Genomic DNA, 18887 nt, shown 5'->3' on the forward strand with positions numbered 1-18887 from the left:
CATCTGCACACTTCTTGAACACCTCTAGGAGGTTTGGGGCGGTTTGAGGAGGTTTGAAGAGTTTTGCAGCGGCTTGGAGCAGGTTTGAGGAGGTTCAGAGCAGGTTAAGAAGGGCTGTTTAAGGAGATGTGAAGAGGTTTTGGGTGGCTTAAGGTGGTTTGAAGAGGTTTGGGGGCGGTTTAAGGAGGTTTGGGGCGGTTTGAGGAGGTTTGAAGAGTTTTGCAGCGGCTTGGAGCAGGTTTGAGGAGGTTCAGAGCAGGTTAAGAAGGGCTGTTTAAGGAGATGTGAAGAGGTTTTGGGTGGCTTAAGGTGGTTTGAAGAGGTTTGGGGGCGGTTTAAGGAGGTTTGGGGCGGTTTGAGGAGGTTTGAAGAGTTTTGCAGCGGCTTGGAGCAGGTTTGAGGAGGTTCAGAGCAGGTTAAGAAGGGCTGTTTAAGGAGATGTGAAGAGGTTTTGGGTGGCTTAAGGTGGTTTGAAGAGGTTTGGGGGCGGTTTAAGGAGGTTTGGGGCGGTTTGAGGAGGTTTGAAGAGTTTTGGAGCGGCTTGGAGCAGGTTTGAGGGGGTTCAGAGCGGGTTAAGAAGGGCTGTTTAAGGAGATGTGAAGAGGTTTTGGGTGGCTTAAGGTGGTCTGAAGAGGTTTGGGGGCGGTTTGAAGAGTTTTGCAGCGGCTTAGAGCAGGTTTGAGGAGGTTCAGAGCAGTTTAAGAAGGGCTGTTTAAGGAGATGCGAAGAGGGTTTGGGTGGCTTAAGGTGGTCTGAAGAGGTTTGGGGCGGTTTAAGGAGGTTCGGGGCGGTTTTGGGCGGGCTCTGCCACCTCCGCCTCAGCGCCCGGGAAGGGGCGGGGCCGGGGCGGGGCCGGCGCGCGGGGCGTGCGGCGTCCGCCCCTGCGCAGCGGCCGCGGCCATGAGGCGGAGTGTGCGGAGCCGCCACCCGGCCCTTTGTTCCGTAGGGCCCCCCGCTGTCACCGCCTGGCCTCACCGCCCGCCGCTTTCTCCCCGCCGCTTGTGATGGCAGCAGCAGCAGCAGCAGCGGCGGCTTGAACCCGCCCGAAGGGAGGAGCAGCCGCTGCCCAGGATGCGATGGGGAACTGCTGGGCGCAGTGGTGCTGCGGTCTCTTCTTCCGGAGTGAAGCCGGCCGGCTCCAGCGGGGCGGAGGGTAAGCGGGCAGCGCGGATACCCCTTCCCCTCCCCGAGGCGGGGAGGTGCTGGGCCCGCCCGGCTCCGCCTTCCCTCCTCCTCCTCGGGAAGGTGAGAAGCGGCCGGGCTGGAGGGCCCCGACGTGGCCGTTTCCAGTTTCCCGCCGAGGGCTTTGACAGCGGAACTTGGGGTAGGAAGTAACGCAGCAGTGTGGGCCCAACGGGCAGGTGCCGCTAGGTCAGGAGGGGGCAGTGGGTCAAGAGTGTGTGGGTGGACCCGGGCTGTCCCCGCCGCCCCCGCCCCGCAGCAGCAGCGCGGGTGGATTGAAGGCAGGAGAGAAGAAAGACAACGCGGAGCAGCTGCTGTGGCATCTCCGGATGATGAAATGCGGTCGAAGGGTTGCTCAGCTTAGTGCAGTTTTCACGGCTAATGGTAATGCATTTGCAGAGATGGCTTCGGTTAACTGTCAGTGGGGATGGGCATACTCTTTAAGTCCTCTTCCATGGCTGTTTCTGCAGAGGAAGATTTTTCAGGTCAGCAGCCAAAAGCTGTGCAGGCTGCTGTGTTTGTGCAAAGATGGAAACCCACCACATCTTCTGGAATATGACCTGGTATTCTCTGAGTCAGAGACTGGGATTCTGTTGGGTCAAAAGGTGACTACTACAGAAGATGAGAGGCAGAATCATTTGAATAAACTTTCACATATCTTATCAATATTTATATGTGTTTTGTTCTGCAACACTTAGTTTGTGGCAAAGATGCATACCAGTAAGGACTGGGTTTTGCTCTGTGTGCTTTACCAGTATTTGATGCTTAACAATTATTGTTGACTGATAGATTAGGATTGAAGTCATTCCAGATGGATACTCTGAGCATTTTACATCTTGCAGACTCTTATTGCCTCTTATTTCACATCACATCACATGCATCTGATGCTGTGCTTGTCTGGAAAAGCTTCTATGAATGTTTCTAAGAAAAATGGGTGAAGGACCAGGAGAGTGTATATAGAGGATGCCTGCTTGTACTGTTAGTGCTCTCTGAGAACATCTGAAATGCCAGGACAGTTGACACTTAAGTTTCTTTTCCTTGTTTTGACAAAAATGGGTAATACCTGAAAGATTCCTTCTTCATCTCTGTTTTGCAGAGTCCCCACTCATAGGCTCATAACCTTTTTTTTAGCAGCCAAGTGTAGTGACAGTAAGTCTCCAGCAACCTCTATAAATTACTGCTTTGGTTGTGGGGCTGTCTTTGGCCTTTCCCCCCTTTCCCCCCCCCCCCCCCCCCCCAAAGTACTTTTAACTGATTTATGAGCACTGGGAGATATAACCCTGACTTCCAAATTAAAATGTGTTGGAGATAAAATGTGATATGATCAAAATAATTCAGGCTTTGGCTGGGGTGTTGCAGAAGTTGGTTGGAAGTACAGAAGGAGCTTTTGTACAGGCTCAGAAGTGCCTGAGGCTTTGGGATTATTCCTGATAGCAGTCAGCACTTGCAACTGGAAACTCCAGTTTCTCCAACAGTTCGATGAAATGGATGTTGTAGTGAAGTGCCAGTGTGCATTTGAGAGCTCTTTTGGATGACAGCCAAACCTCTTCTGCTGGGTAAATATGTGTTCAGGTAACTTAATACTGTTGTTTTTTCTAGAGGACAGTGTTAAGATAGTTCAAGAATCAAGGAGACTGATGCCCTGTATACAGAATTATTGACAATCTAATTTTAAAGTGTTGTCTTGACCCCTCTTGAGATGTGTTTTTTTTCTGTGCTTCAACCTTCTGGCTGTGCCAAGCTGTCACAACAAAATGTATTGTTTAGGACTGATGTTGTACAAGATGCTCTGATAGGAAAGGCTGCAGGGACACCTTAGAGCAGCCTTCCAGGACCCGAAGGGGGCCTACAAGAAAGCTGGGAAGGGACGTTTTACAAGGGTTTGTAGTGATAGGGTGAGAAGGGATGGATCAAAGCTTGAGGAGGAGATGTTTAGACTGGAGATTAGGAAGAAACTTTTGACAGTGAGGGTGGTGAGGCACTGGAACAGGTTGCCCAGGGAGGTTGTGGATGTCCCCTTCCTGGAGGTGTTCAAGGCCAGGTTGCATAAAGGCTTGAGAACCTGGTCAAGTGGGAAGTGTGCTTGCCCATGACAGGGATTTGGAGCTAGATGATCTTTAAGGTTCCTTCCAACTCAAACCCTTCTACAAAAGAGCTCAGTGTCATGGTGAGCAACAGCTACTGCCTCAAATAATGTTTTTTGATCAAAATACCCTGAAGGTATTGCTGAACATGCTAAATGTCTGCACATGTCCAGTCTAGCATCCTCATGAGTGATTTCTCACTTGAGGGTGTTGTCTTTCATCTAGTTCAACAGATGTTTGCATGCTTTGGCTTCTTTCTGTTCTAGCAGTGATCCAGAGCACCAGGCAACAAGTAAATGTGTTTAATACATGAAGATTATGTTATCCTTACTAATTTTAATAGCTTTTGGAATGCTTTCAGGCTTGTTTTCTTTCTGCTGTGAATTGAAGACTATTCTGTAGTGTAATCATAGGCTTATCTTTCCAGATCAAAGTATTTTAGAACATGTTCAACAGGAGAACATTACACTATAGAGGTGAGTGCTTATACTTGTAATGATTTAAAAACAAAAGCAGTGGAAAAAGCTGGATTCTAACAAGGCAGCTTTACAGTTTATTTACACTGATATTTGAATTATTCTGGATTCCAAAGTGTTGCTGCACTGGGTGGTGAAATGGTTGTTCTTGTAGCACTTCAGAACATTACTTTTTTTCCTCCTGCTTCTGTATTTAATTCTCAATAGCAGGATCATGGATTTGAGGCTCTGAGAAACTAGAATCTGAAGTTGCACTATAGTTGGTTGTGTTTGTAGCCCACTTTGTTCACTAGAGAGGTCCCTTATTGGCCAGAGAGTATCACCCTTCTTTGCCAAGGATCAGAGTGAGGTTAATTTGTAGGAAATTCCCAAAGTAACCTGGTTTACTTTCTCTGAGTGTTCCTTTTGGTCTAAAAGCTCCAGACCTTTCAGACTGGCCTCATTACTGAAACACTAATAACTGTAATGGATGCTTTGGCTTACAAGAAGGGGAGCAGATGTAGGTGGTGGGGAAAATGTGGTTTAATGCACAGCTTCCAGTGGTGAGTTTGTTCCTGCGGCAAGGGTAGAAAATGAGGTTCTGGCCTCCCTAATGGCTGTTGTCTCCTCCCAAATTGTTACTCTTGTTCTGATGATGTTAGTGTCCAAGTCCATAGGATTCTTGCAGTATTTGCATGCAAGCTGACTGTCCTGATAATAGTGTGGAGAATTGCCATTTGCTTTGGGTGTAAGTGATAGCTGAACTTCTGCTGGATGAATTTATGCAGCTCAGAATGATTCATGCATGCTTGCTTGCTTTTTGGCTAATGAGATTTCATTTTTATCAGGGCTCTCACAGAAGCTGTAGTGAGATACATGAATCTCTTTTTATTTGGGACTCTTAAGAGAATGTAATGTTTAAGAAAAAACCTAAGGAGATAGGTCCTACTCTAATCTTTTCTCTGCAAGTAGGGACTTTCAGAAGTAGTGCTGTTGTGCCACTGTTACCACTGGGGTAGTTTGTACAAGACAGATTAAATATCTACTCTTGTTTGTATGTCTTTGCAATTCAGTATCACAAGTCACTGAAGGTTATTTATTTTTTCTTTGTAGTTTGAGAACCTGGTGGAAAGTGATGAGGTAGGTACCTGGACCAACATGTGAAACCTGCCAGTACAACTCTTAAATGGTTCTAAGATTTGTATCTTTCTCCCACAGGGTTCTTGTACTTTGAGTTTTGCTTGCTCTAGGAGTGAATATTTAACACTTAGGTTGTTGGCTCTCCCAAACAGAAAACTGGTTGGGGGATGTATGGGAAATAATCCTTTCAGGAAGAGGGCACAATGGACACTAGAGAGGAGAAAGAAGAGGGAGAAAATGTGCACATGTAAGACTTAACTTGCTTCTGGTGTAATTCTTGTCTCAGGCTCAGCAAATGCCCTCTCTCTGAGAACATAAATGTGCCTGGGTTGCTTTGCTTTGGGAGTGCTCACTCTTTTCAATTCTGGGTAAACTGGCTGAACCATGCTTAAGGAAAAACAGAAGTTGGCCTTAAAATGTCACTCCTGATAAACAGAATACAGCTTGATAATGAGAGGGGACACACATCCCCCACATTCCCAGTACCCTGCCTTGTGTTTAAAAACATGAGGACTAACAGTTTAGTTCCTGAAATACACCACTGCAACACCTGTTTCCAGTTGGAAATGCTTTTTTGCTTTAGGTAGCTATGTCTATTTATTGCATAACAAATTTGAGGTTTTTCTTTAATTCCCTTTTAAAATGGGGACTTCTTTCCCTAATTGTAAAGCCAATATATGGAAGAAACTTATTTCATACTATTTTCTTTTCCATCTTAAAATGGCTTGATTTGGATATGTTGTTTTGTTTTTAACAGGGAGAAAGCCCAGGAAGCAGTCACAGGTAAGACTTTGAGATTCAGGACCTTTTCTTGCCTCTGTGCCTGTTAAATTTTCAGAGTTTCTGTCAAAACCCTTTCTGTTTTTAGTTGTCAGATACATGGAGAGAATACATGTCAAAGTAACCTCAGTGCTTAACCATGTCTTGGCCTCAGTGCTTAACTTGTGGAGAGGGACCTGGGGGTCCTGGCGGATAAGAAGTTAACCATGGCACAGCAATGTGCCAAGAAGGCCAGTGGGATCCTGGGGTGTATTAGGAAGAGTGTGTCCAGCAGATCAAGGGAGGTTCTCCTTGCCCTCTACTCTGCCCTGGTGAGACCCTATCTTGAATACTGTGTTCAGTTTTGGGCTCCCCAGTTTAAAAGGGACAAGGATCTTCTGGTGAGGGTCCAGTGGAGGGCTGTGAGGATGATTAGAGGACTGGAGGGCATGGCTTATGAGGAGAGGCTGAGAGAGTTGGGACTTTTTAGTCTGGAGAAGAGAAGACTGAGAGGGGATTTGATAAATGTTTATAAATATCTGAGGGCTGGCCAGGAGGAGTGGGACAGGCTCTGCTCACTGCTCCCTGGGATAGGACAAGTAGCAATGGGTGTAAGTTGCAGCAAAAGAGGTTCCGCCTCAACGCAAGGAGGAACTTCTTTACTGTGAGGGTCACAGAGCACTGGAACAGGCTCCCCAGAGAGGTTATGGGATCTCCTTCTCTGGAGACTTTCAAGGGCTGTCTGGATGCGTTCCTCTCTAATGTGTGTTAGATAGTGTTCTCCTGCTCTGGTAGGGGGGTTGGACTCAATGATCTCCTTGGGTCTCTTCCAACCTCTAACATCCTGTGAGCCTGTGATGTCAAAACAGAATAAATGATAACCCACTGGTAAAAGACAAAATGTGTAGCAAAGAGAATCTTTATCCTTGCATCCAGGATCTGCATTTAAAGTTGCATGGGTGTTAGTGCAGTGATTTTTTTTTTCCTGAGCATATTAGTATTTATGTAAGGAAAAGAAACTGGCATATACCAAACCTTATAAAACCTTGTTTTGCAAATGTGCTTTCCATGAAGGTACAAAAGTTGCTGCATGAGAGTAAGGAGTGGCAGAGTAGCCTGGAAGGAACTGGAACTTTGGAACTCTGCTCTCAGGCGCACAGCTTGTTGAATTTGAATTAAAGGACCAGTAGAGACAGACTATAAGGATGTGTTGAAGCAAAACTTCGTGTTGTCATTAGTTAATAATAGATAGAGTCTCTTTGTGTTTCTCCCATGCTTTTAGACCTCTGACTGAGGAAGAAATTGCTGACTTGAAAGAAAGACATTATGACTCCATTGCTGAAAAGCAGAGAGTTGTTGATCTGAAACTTCAGTCAGAGGTAAGCAGTTAGTGTGACTGGTAGGGTACAGATAATATTTCTTTTAAAGTAGTTAAAATCAACCATGAAATGTAAGGAGGATCTGTTCCCATGAATGGAACAATTGGGGTTTGCTATCAGTTGGCATTTTTTACTGTACAAGATATAGAGAGATTGCTGTGTGACTGTGGTTTCATCAGAGGTTATTGCTTTTTAATAGCTTCTTAGCTATTCTTAAGATCTTTTCTTGAGGGTAAAACCCCTGCAATTTGTCATTTTGTCTCAGCATTGTAGCAGTTAATGCAGCATGGTGTAGAAAACAACACAAAACTTAAGGACTTTATTTTCCATTGCATATTTTATAGCTACTTTACATTTTAAGTCTCATAGTGCAGTTCATACTAAAATGCAACAGGCCTTTAGACCAATTCACCAATAATGATGTTTATTCAATAGGATAATGTTTAATAATCTACATTTCTTGGGATGTTTTGTGGTTTTTTTTATGGGGAAACTGCTAGATTAAGTTAATGAAGAACAAAATGTTTATAGATATAGTAAATTTTAATTTCCTTTTTTGTTTTCTAGTAGTTCTTTTGTTTTATTGAATTTGTGGCTTTATTGATAGGAAGATAGATAGGTTCTGCTTTTGTTAACCATTACTGTTTTGTTCATATACAGTTAGCCTTACAAGAGGAGAAGTTAAGAATAGAAGAGGAGGCTTTATATGCTGCACAACGTGAAGCAGCCAGGGCAGCAAAGCAGAAAAAGCTCTTGGAGGTGAGGGGAAAAAGACCCCAATATATATGAGAGCCTCTGTCCTGTCATTCTTTGTATGTAGACTTCCCTACTATCTTTTACATCTAAGGAAATGTAATGAGGAAATTGCTTCAGCTTGTAAATTCCAGTAGAGAGAAAGACATGATTTGAAAGTAGAGCTGAAAATCACCAGAATTGCTTGAAACAGCTTATGGTGCTAAATATAAATCTTGAATATGAGATGTAAGCAGCTTATGTTGCTAGCTATAAATCTTGAATAAGAAATGTATGCTTTTAATCTGTAATTGCTTTAACAGGCTTCTTCCATTATGTAAAAGTTTGCTGATCTTTAAAGTAACTTCTGTCTTTCTAGTAAGAAAACTTGAGATTAAACACAATTTGTGACATTTGGACTTGTAAAAATGTATTTTATGGTATTTATGTACCTGTTCCCTTATACCTGGTTTGTCTTAACATGAAGATAAATGTTTTAAGTCATCTGAACTTACTGGTGACCCTGCTTGGAGAAGGAGGTTGGAGTTGGTGACCTCCTGATGTCCCTTCCAATTTCAGTTGTTCTGTCATTTTGTACCACTAAACATGAGATATGCTTTCAGCTAGAAGTAAATGTTCAGAAGTTCAGATTCAGACTAATTGAAGAAGTTTGAAATCCAGGATAGATACAGGGGAGATCTTATCTATATTCAAGAGTGAATAGAAAATGCTCATTTCCAGACTGATGGTAATGATGTGAGTTTTCATCTAATATTCATACTGCTAAGTATAGGTCTTACTTCACATTTCTCTTTCGATCTTCTTTCCATCTGATGTGGGAGGGTTAATTCTTTCTGACCTTCTTAGCTGGCTCTTTGTTTTTATATATATTGTAGCATATTTGGTCAATATAAAGTCAGCAGTCAATCTTTTTTTTTACTTGTTTTGGGTTTTGTAGAAGTTCTGGACAAGAAATGCTATTTTTCTTGTCTTTCAGTATTTTTAATATGTGCATCTTAGTCAGGAAGTAAGGTGGAATAAGTGGAATGCATTATAAAGGCTTTCATTTCCTCCTCTCATAAAATGAGTTCCACTTATCTCATTTACAAACAACCCCTTCCAAAATCCATAAGGATTTTTAAGGAAGTGTTATTGTATAGATATGCATCAAGCATTTAACCTTTCTAAACAAACCAGAAGCTATTTGGAATCCGTAACTCATCTTTGCTGTTTGGGCAGAAGTCTTCTAAAGGAGAAAATGGCTTTTCACTGGGACTTTGGCATCCCTTAAACTCATTTGGCTTGCTTATGTTGGCCTACTTAAATGTCAGGGTCTGTAACAGTGGAGAGTTTTAAGAGATGCATGTCCTGGAACTTAAAGTGCTGGATGTTTGTGACCTGGCAAAATGGGAGGATAATTTAAATTGGATATTATGTGGGCATATGCATCTGGAAAGAAAATAGCTGCCAAAGTCAGTAATTGATTTTCACAGACTTGTTAACTGTGTTGGTGCCAAGTTTCTGTCTCTTTCTCCCCGCATATTAATTCTTCTCATCTATAACCACCATTAGGCGATACTTTTGCTTCTACACTTCCCATTTCTTGACTGGTTTCAATCTTCTGATACTTACTTAAATAACACCAGAGACTGAAAGTATGCCAAAAGCCAAAGCCATCATCGTGCTGAGATTGCAGTGGATCAGACAGCATTCTTCAGTTATCTCACAAGACTACCCAGCAAAGAGCAATTCTTAGAAGAAGCTAATGGTGACATTAAAAATTCTAGGTTATTTCCCCCTGCATTTCTTTTGCAGGGCCAGCTCCATTAAGGTTGAAAATACATCATTTTCTTTTACAGAAGATAGAGTAGCTAGATACACCAAGCTTGTCTATAAAATTAGCTTGTTCATTTTTGCCTTACTTGGTCATAATCAGTGAACAATTGTTGCTTCATAACTGATTTACCCTTAATTCCATAGTTGATATGCCACATTTTTATGCTCTTAATTTCTTCCAGGCAAAGAAGAGAAGCTTGAAACAATCTCAGATTGCTTAAACTCCCAAAGTTAAACAGAACCCTACTTCCATGACATCTGTAGTCCTTCTGGGCACAAAATAAATGCATTTAGGGCTTGTGGCTTGCATTTTTCATTCTTTTTTTGATAGCGATACCATGAAAGCTTTCTATCTTGAGAGTGTAGAGGTATTAATGCTTTTGTCCCAGGAAGGCACCAAAGCTTTTATTAATATGAATGAAGCACTTAGTGCTGCTGCAGACATCCAAAGGAGAAGGCAGGATGGCTTTGTACAGGGATAAAGCCAGGAAATCATTTCAATTTGTAAATGACAGTTGGGCTGTTCTTGTACACAGAGCAACCCAAATCAAACATCAGCCAAGTGTCAGTTGTGCATGGAAAACATCTGTGGCTTAAGAGAAGGTACTAGAGGATAGATACAGTCATGACTGAGGTGGTGTTCCTATTTTACACCAATTGATGATTTTGTGGTGCATGAAATGGTTTGAAACATTGAGAGCTCTACTCAAAAAACTAGCTTTTAAATGGAGAGATTTCTGAGCTTATAACTAATAGCAGTTAAATGTCATGAGCCCTTCAGCAGCACAAAATCTGGTTTTTATTTGAATGAAACTCAGGCTCTTCCTGAGTTGTCCTTAGGCTGCCCCAAGGACCAGGACAGTGCATCTTCTAATGTCACAGTTGAGGAAATGTTTAGTGTGTTGAGTAGATTGCTCTGACTGCATTCAGCTTTTTCAACCCTTTACTTCTTTTGATAGCAACGTAGACAGCAAAGGATAACCCAGAGAGCACATGCTGTTAATAATGGAGAATATCAGAGGTAAGATGTAAAACTTCATTGATGATCATCAAGAATCATGATTTTTACTCCTGTTCCTCATCTCCTCCTCACAAAGAACTCCATGATTTTCAGACCTTACTTAGGCAGTATTTCTAACCAAATGGTTACTGAATGTAAAACCCTGTGTTTATATGGAAAATCTTGGTTAACATAAAAACATTTATTATTCAGATATGGAAAATATTTGTTTATATAAAAACATTTCTTGTTCAGAACCCTCTTTGAAATGCCTAATTAAAAATAACACAGTAATTAAATAGAGAATTGAATAGTTTATATATTCTGCCTGTTACTTCATTAGTACCTTTCATTTAATTCTCTTCATTCCCACCTTCTGTCTTCAGTGTTGATGGGGACAAAAAGTCACAAACAACCCTCCAACTAATTTACTGTGAAAGGGTAGAGTTTAGAAAATCTCAAATCAAGTTTTGAGTGGAAGAGAAATAGGAGAGACTTTTAGTTGGGGAACTAGTTAAAAAGGAGGTGTAAGACCTGAGGTTTTATGGTATGTGTGGGAACTAGGCAGCTTTTAAGAACAAATGACTGAAGTAGCAGGACTTAAATTCATTAAAGGAACTGAAAATTGGGGAGACTTTATCTTAAGTGACAAAGGATGGGAGGGGAAGGATTTTTTTTTTGTGAAGCTAATTAATTTTTAAGTGAAAATACTACTACAAATTGAGCAGAAGCTCAGGCTGGGAGAGAATGTGATGAGTAGGGCTGTGAAAGGCCTTTTGTAGATCATTTTATAAAGATTTTAGTTGAAGGGGTGTATGTGCTTTGTAGGACAGACCTAGGGGCATGTGAGTTAACATAGGGACACAGTTTCAAGTTGTGCAAGAGGAGATGTAGGCTGGATGTTAGGAGGAAGTTCTTAATAAAGAGTGATTTGCCATTGTAATGGGCTGCCCAAGGGAGGTGGTGGAGTTGCTGTCCCTGGAGGTGTTCAAGAAAAGACTGGATAAGAAACTTAGTGCCATGGATAGGGCTGGGTGCTAGGTTGGACTGGATGATCTTGGAGGTCTCTTCCAACCTGGTTGATTCTATGATTGTATCCTTAGAGGCTTCTAAAGCTAAAACCAGTGCATGCATTGTTCTTACAGCTCTGTGGCAGAGGAGGACCTTGATTCTTTCCTAAGAAATGCAAAATTCCAGTATGAAGCTTTTCGAAGTAGTAGTAAGTCTTCCTTGTTTTATACATGTATTTAAATGTGAAGTGACTGAGGAGCAGAGAGTGCTGTTTCTTTTTCTGCATAAACACAATTTATTTAGGTGGGGTCTGAGCTCTTCTCCCCACTATCAGGTGTGATGGGATGAGAGGAAATGACCTAAAATTGTGCCAGGGAAGGTTTAGGTTGGAGATTAAGAAAAAAAAATATTTATTGAAAGTGGTCAGAGATTGAAACAGGCTGCCCAGAGGTGGTGGAGTCCTCATCCCTGGAGATGTTGAAGAAATGTGTGGATGTAGCACTTGGGGACATGGTTTAATGGCTATGGTGCTGTTGGATTGATGGTTAGACTCAATGACTTTAGAGGTCTTTTCCAATCCAAATAATTCCATGATTCTATGCACCCAGAGAAATGCAAAGTTTCTAAATACTTTTTTAATAACTCATGATGCTTCCAGTGCTTAAAACCCACAGCACATCCCACTTGAGCTGCAGTCATCCCAGTTCTGAAAGCAAATCCTTTAAGCAACCAAGCCCTGGGCATGCATTTTGTTTTACTGAGGCTCCCCAACCATCTTTGTGGAGGCAACATCAAGGCAGTGAATTTTTCTTCTAAAACCTAACTGTGCATTAAAGATGCAAATGTGTGGCTTATTTAATCATCTCCTGGTAGGATTCTAATTATTTTGCTGATGGTTAACTTGTTTTCTAATGAGGCACAAGAGAGGATTTGACTGCCTGCATTGAAAAATTCCACCCAGTTTAGAGGAAGGTAATTTTATAACCTTAAATCCAGAGTTTTATTTATATGTCATAGTAACTATGAAGTTGGAAGATTGGTGGTAATTCTTAAGAAGTGCTGCCTGTAGTTTGGGGGCTTTAGGGGCAAGGCTTAGTTTGGTTTTGGTTTTGGTTTTTTTTTTTGCCAGTCCTCACACAAATCAATCTTCCAGCTTAGTGGTTTCCTCTCTAATCTTAATTAGACTGTGTTTTTAAATGCCCTCTTGTAATATTTGAATGATATTGACTGTTTAAATGCTGCTGTATCATCTTTGTGATGCATGAACTGCTTTTTCATATGTTCCTGAAGTTTAAAGGCCACAAAGCACCATAAAAATTTTCTGTGTAAGTTTAGTTTTTGCTATTGAACCTTGAATTCATATTAGCATATTTCAATCACTTCTCTCTTTTTTTTAATACAGGACTTTCATCTGATGCTACAGTCCTGACACCCAACACAGAGAGCAGTTGTGATTTAATGACCAAAACGAAATCAACCAGTGGAAACGATGACAGCACTTCATTAGATCTGGAGTGGGAAGATGAAGAAGGTATTTATCCTGTCATTTGGTTTTGTTCTGAGCTTCCATGTCAAAAATGCTGACTGTGTAAACTATCTTGCTTGTAAACCTGTCATTTTCAAAAGAAGGGAAGGTAATTTCAAACTGGATTGTCATGGAGTTCTGTCAAATGTGTAATGAATGGGGTTGTTCATCATGGAGAAGTCTCTGGGGGTACCTTAATACTGCCTTCCAGTGCTTGAAGGGAGCCTATAGGAAGGCTTTTCGTAAGGGTGTCTAGAGACAGGACCAGGGGAATGGTTTCAAGCTGAGTTTTGCCATTGGAATGGGCTGCCCGGGGAGGTGGAGTCGCCGTCCCTGGAGATGTTCTCCTTCCTTTTGTGGATGTGACCTTAACTCTCACCAAACCCAGCAGTGAAGAACTGTCGCCCTCTTGTGAGCCTGCAGCAGAAGGCAGTTTGCTCTTTGCTTTAGAATGTGGAAGGCTGGGCAGGAATCGCTGACCAAGAAGCTTCGCTTCCTTAAACTGTAATTCCTTTGATTATAACCTATGCTGGAAAATTAGGTCTGTGATTCCAGGACAGTATCCCAACTATCCTGAGTGTTGCTGTTGGTTATGGATTTTTTTTCTGTTGACTTCAAATCTGCAAAGGTTCCTGTTTTCAAAGTAACTCCAAAATGTTGAGAGCTTGGCTCTTGAAAAGCTCACTAAAAATAAGCTTTCTGTCAAAAGCAGCTTATTAAAGCAAAAAAAAAATCACTATGCATTGGCTGAAAATCTGTGTGTAGCTCAAATGTGCAGTGCTGTCAAGAGCACTAAAACACCTAGTTCAGAAGCCTGTTCTGATTGAACTTTCACAGATTTAGCCAGAAATACCCAGTATCATCATCTTTTCTTCAGCTGGTGTGTGCACAAGCTATTGGCATTTTAAAGGAGATGAAGCTAGGGCAGGATCCTGTCTGTTGAAGTATGCTGGATTTTACACTGAGAGTAACTAGCGGTGCAGAAATAGTGTTCTAGGAACTCTATATTTACACTGTCCTTAAGAAATGGGAACATTGCATTCTCTGCTGCTTTTACAGATTGAGTTGTCCTCCCACTCTTCTGTGTTACCTTTATGTACTGTTTTTCTAGAAAACTAACCAGTCCCAGCTCCTTCAGTTGTCCTTCATAAGATTTATTCTCCAGGCTCTTCCCCAGCTTTGTTGCCCTCCCCTGCACTCACTCCAGCACCTCCATGTCCTTATTATAGGGTGCCACTCTATATAGAGATGCCCAAAACTGAACACAATGCTTAAGGTATGGCCTCGCCAGAGCTGAGTACAAGGGAGCAATCACCCCCCTGCTCCTGCTGGACACAGCATTTCTGATCCAAGCCAGAATGCCACTGGCTTGCTTTGCCGCCTGGACACACTGCTTGCTCATATTCAGTTGATGTTGATTAGAGCATGCAGGTCCCTTTCTGCTCAACAACTTTCCAGCCACGCTTCCCCAAGCCTATAACATTGCCTGGGGTGAACACCACCACCAGAAAAAAAAAAGATGCTGATGCTCAGGAGTCAAATAACCAAATTGCTAAAGGCTGCTTGTTTCTTCTCACATTCTAACACGAAGGTACTCCTCCCCAAAATGATGTCTTTGTCACAATTGCAGGCATGAACAGGATGATTCCCATGAGGGAGCGCTCCAAAACAGAGGAGGACATACTCCGGGCAGCACTGAAATTCAATAGCAGGAAGACTGGAAGCAATGCAGCTTCAGCTTCGGATGACTCCAACGGGCTGGAGTGGGAGAACGACTTTGTCAGCGCCGAGATGGACGATAACGGCAACTCCGAGTACGCCGGGTTCGTCAATCCCGTGTTGGATCTGTCTGCTTCTGAGGGCAGGAGATCTGACTCTGGCCACCAGGACAGATAGTGAGGCCCTTGCCTGTGACCAAATGGTGAAAAGTGAAGTAGAATGTACAAAGTTGATTTGCTCTTTTATAAGCTGGTTCCTTTTTTTCTTAGGAATTGATCAGCAGGGAATGGGAATGACTTGCTCTCTGAATTTCATTCAGAATTAAGTGCAATTTTATCATCTACCTTCTAAACTTTTATGAAAACTGGGATGGTTTTATTGTGTATATGTCTGGATTTAATGTAAAATGATCTGCACTAATTTAAGCTTCTTAGCTTGATATGCCTATATTTTAACAAGCCTTTTTTGGGATGTTTTTACTGATTTTTTTTGGTTTCAAGATGCATCATTGGTCTAATGTTTATCTCAATCTTACATCATTCATCAAATACTTGAATATAAGAAAAAATAATTTAAAGAATTTTATTTCCATTATATGCTTTAACTGGTTCTTTAGAGGGTGTGGTGCTTAGCCAGCTGCAAAACAAATCTCACTCTTGGTAAGCTGCAGTTTTTCCCTGCCTAGCTTAACGTCTTCCTAGCCTTGTGTTGTCTTCTTCCCATTTCATTTTTTTTCCCTACTTGATGCTAAGCACAGCTAACTTCAATAAACAGAATAGAAATCCTCAAGTTAGGTAAAATATTGTCTTGTATGATATGCCAGACTTAGTGTGTGCTAGATAGAAAAACAACTATAGAAATCCTTTGTGTCAAACTGGACGTTTTAACCAGTAGCTAGTAGAGAAGTGAGAGGACCAAAGTCTTCATTCCCATGCTCCTCTGAACAGACCAACATCTGTTAATTACACACTCCTTAAAACTCTTTAGTTGAGAAAAACTTGCAATAACTCTGCTCAACTGCAACAATTTGACAAGCAACATTCTCTGAACAAAGTGGGGGAGAGGGCTGATTGCTCTTCTGCTCAGGTGGGCAAAAAAACCCCCAACAACCTAAAATCTCCTGTAAATCTGCATTTTAAAGGGAAAAAACAAAGTTCAGGTTACAAACCAGCATGTTTAAGTGCTCAAGCTTTTATTTTTTGGTGCCTCTACACTGGATGGTTCATCCTGCTAACATGGAGTGAAATTCCAGGAGGTATTCACTCGCTGCAAATCTGGTGTTGTGTCTCCTGTGATGCCCCCCTGGGTTTTGATGCAGATTGTACTTCTCAGGAGATCACTGAAGAGAATGGCTGTCCCCTAACTTTCAGTAAAGTTATTCTAACCTACTGTTATTTTGTGTAGCTGTCTTGTTTTTCCCTGAAACAAGAAGAATGGGGGTGTAACTTTCATTGTGGAGTAGAAACAACAGAGTGTGAAGGAATAAATCTGCATCATCACAAGAACTGATTTAATTGGTGGAAGCTGTGTCAGTTTTAGATCATCTGAGCCTACATAGATGAGGGTCACTACAGTGTGGTCCTCAAAAATACCACACACTGGGGTTAAACATGTACAAATACCAACAGTAATGGATAGCTAAATCTTGTTGATAACATTCCATTTCCTGATTTAAAATTGTAGCTGTGTCACAGAAAATATTTTACTGTAACTATGTTTGCAATGCCTGTAAGAAGCTTTAAAACTTTGTACACATCAAATGTATATTTTGGGTTTGGCATAAGCTGTGTAATTTCTCTTGAATGTTTATTTGTATAATATTCTTATGGAAATGAAGGCAACTTTCTCAACGTGTAAATAACATCTTTTTTTTACCTGCTGAAACTAAAGTACCCTGCAGTGGTCACTACTTTTTCCTGACCAGTGAAGAAGAGGTTGACTTTGTCCTGACCATGCTTTGAGGAACTAAACTAGCTGATATTCCTGTGTGTAGAATGAACAAGCACTTAGGAAAAAGGAAGGCTTTTATCATGATGGGCATGTTCTGTAGCCAGGGTTAACAGCATTTTCTGCTTTTTTGAGTGCACCACACTGAAGGACTCAAGGAATTTAGGGTATTTGTGGAAACTTAAGGACTAGAAAGATTATGTAAACAGCCCCTGTAAAATGTGTACCTGTACAAATTGAAAAGGCATTAAAATTTTCTGTCAGACTTAACATTTGGCAATGTTTGATCCGTGGCTGGTTTTGTACCTGCATTTGGCAGTGTTTGATCTGTGGCTGGTTTTGTGCCTGCATTTGACAATGTTTCATCTGTGGCTGGTTTTGTGGCTGCTAGGCTGTACCTAGTGAAAACAGGTGAATTGTTAAAATGTTACCTCTGTATAAGCTAACTAGGGAAGGTTTAAGCTGTGTCCTCACTGAATTCCATAGCATCTCTTCTTGAGACCTGTTGGAAGGGAACAAGCTGTGATAACAGAAAATTTGAAGCCCTTCTATAAAAAAAAAAGGTGTTGTTCATGGGGGTGTTGGGGAGAAGGTTGGACTTGATCTTAGAAGTCTCTTCCAATGTTATTGATTCTGTGTTACCAGTTATACCTGTTTCTGTGCTGAAGTTGAGCCATTGTTGAATATAAAATCATTTGATGTGACTATTTGGGTAGCCTGTTCAGAGTTAGTTAGTTAAAATTGACAATTCTGCATCTTTCTGTCATTTATTCCATGACACTGAATACTGGAACAGTGGAGACAAGCAAGAACTTAGACAAAATCTTGGCTGCCTGTATGTGTGTAGTGTCCTCACAGTTACATTGGCAATAATTCACTAACAGCCTTGGGTAACTCTTCTTCACTCAGACTTGCTTCTGCTGGTCAAATCCATGCAGTGATAGGATCCTCCTAGAAGATTCATATTTAATATATATTTTGAGGATTAGCCCAGGTAAATATTGTTGTTGAAAGAGTGCTTGGAAACCACTACATTGCTGTAGTGTTATTTTGTCATTACCAAGATTTTCTCCAGGTTCCTGGAGATGTGTCTAAGGAATGTTTTGCTCTAAAACTGTGGGTATCCATAGAGGCTCTCTGGCCAGAATGAATACAAAATCCACTGCAAATGAAGCACTCTGAACTCTGCAGATCACACAGAAGATTCTTCTCAGGTAGATTCTCTGTAGACTTTTCTGTTGCTATACTGCACTTCAAAATCTGTGTCTGAAGTTTTCACTTTCTTTAGATACCAGCCTAGAAAGTGTAAGCAATTACTATGATCAATATTTGCATCTTGCTGTCTTTCATTTGCAGATATTGGTTGCTGTGTCTCATTAAAGAACAGGAAGACTTAGGTCAAAAGCATACAAAAGGCGAGCAGCCAACAGCTACTGGGAATCTGCAACCAGTAGCACTGTAACTGGTGCCATGGAGATGCCTGCTCAGGTTTGTTTTGTTAAGCTGAGGGGCTGGGTGTGTGATGGTGTTTGTGCCAAGACAGCAGCTGACATGCACATCTAGGCTTGAAGACTGAAGAGTCAGAGCCTAGTTCAAAGAGTAGAAAACGGGAATGATGATTTTTTGGAAAGGATGAGATGAATAGACAAATCCTCTGTAAGCCTGTTGTTTGAGTTTCGTTGGCTCTGCCACGACTTTCACTTGTGGCTGTTCGCCTTCATCTCAGGTTACATTGTGTAATTCCACTGCCTTCCCCGCAGTTAGAATTGTTTTTCTTGTGATGATTAAAGCTGAAATGCATCCTGATGTTTAGGGATGATGGTTGGGTTGTTTGTTTGTTTGTTTGTTTTAACTCTTACATATGCTCTGTTCTCACTCTTTCAAGTGTGTATTTTAAGTAGGGGAAATTGGAGTAGATGATCTCTAAGGTTCCTTCTAACCTAAGCCATTCTGTGGAAAACTGAATGAAAACCAAGTGCCATGAGAAGCTGAGCCCCTAGCAAAGAAATGAAAACAATTAATTGGAACAACCTGAGGAATCCTTAAATGCAAACAACGTAGTAAGAGAGCTTAGGGGAAGTGGAGGGGTAGAGGTAGAAAACTTGCTGAAAGTCTTTT

The 18887-nt window shown here is 41.6% G+C and overlaps 1 protein-coding gene across 2 annotated transcripts; it reads left to right on the forward strand.

The window, feature by feature from the left end:
• Positions 1 to 851: 851 nt before the first annotated feature.
• Positions 852 to 17039, forward strand: AP1AR (adaptor related protein complex 1 associated regulatory protein). 2 transcript variants are annotated; one of them, XM_064149775.1, is made up of 10 exons: positions 852 to 1153; positions 3694 to 3742; positions 4835 to 4861; positions 5619 to 5644; positions 6903 to 6999; positions 7660 to 7758; positions 10527 to 10588; positions 11713 to 11786; positions 12981 to 13109; positions 14734 to 17039. In XM_064149775.1, the coding sequence occupies exons 1-10, from the start codon at positions 1077 to 1079 to the stop codon at positions 14997 to 14999; spliced, it is 906 nt and encodes a 301-aa protein (XP_064005845.1). In that variant the 5' UTR covers positions 852 to 1076; the 3' UTR covers positions 15000 to 17039. The 2 variants fall into 2 exon arrangements, with proteins under 2 accessions (XP_064005845.1, XP_064005846.1); XM_064149776.1 differs by lacking the exon at positions 7660 to 7758.
• Positions 17040 to 18887: the final 1848 nt, after the last annotated feature.

The sequence above is a fragment of the Pogoniulus pusillus genome, chromosome 10 (assembly GCF_015220805.1).
Source record: "Pogoniulus pusillus isolate bPogPus1 chromosome 10, bPogPus1.pri, whole genome shotgun sequence".
NCBI lineage: Eukaryota > Metazoa > Chordata > Aves > Piciformes > Lybiidae > Pogoniulus > Pogoniulus pusillus.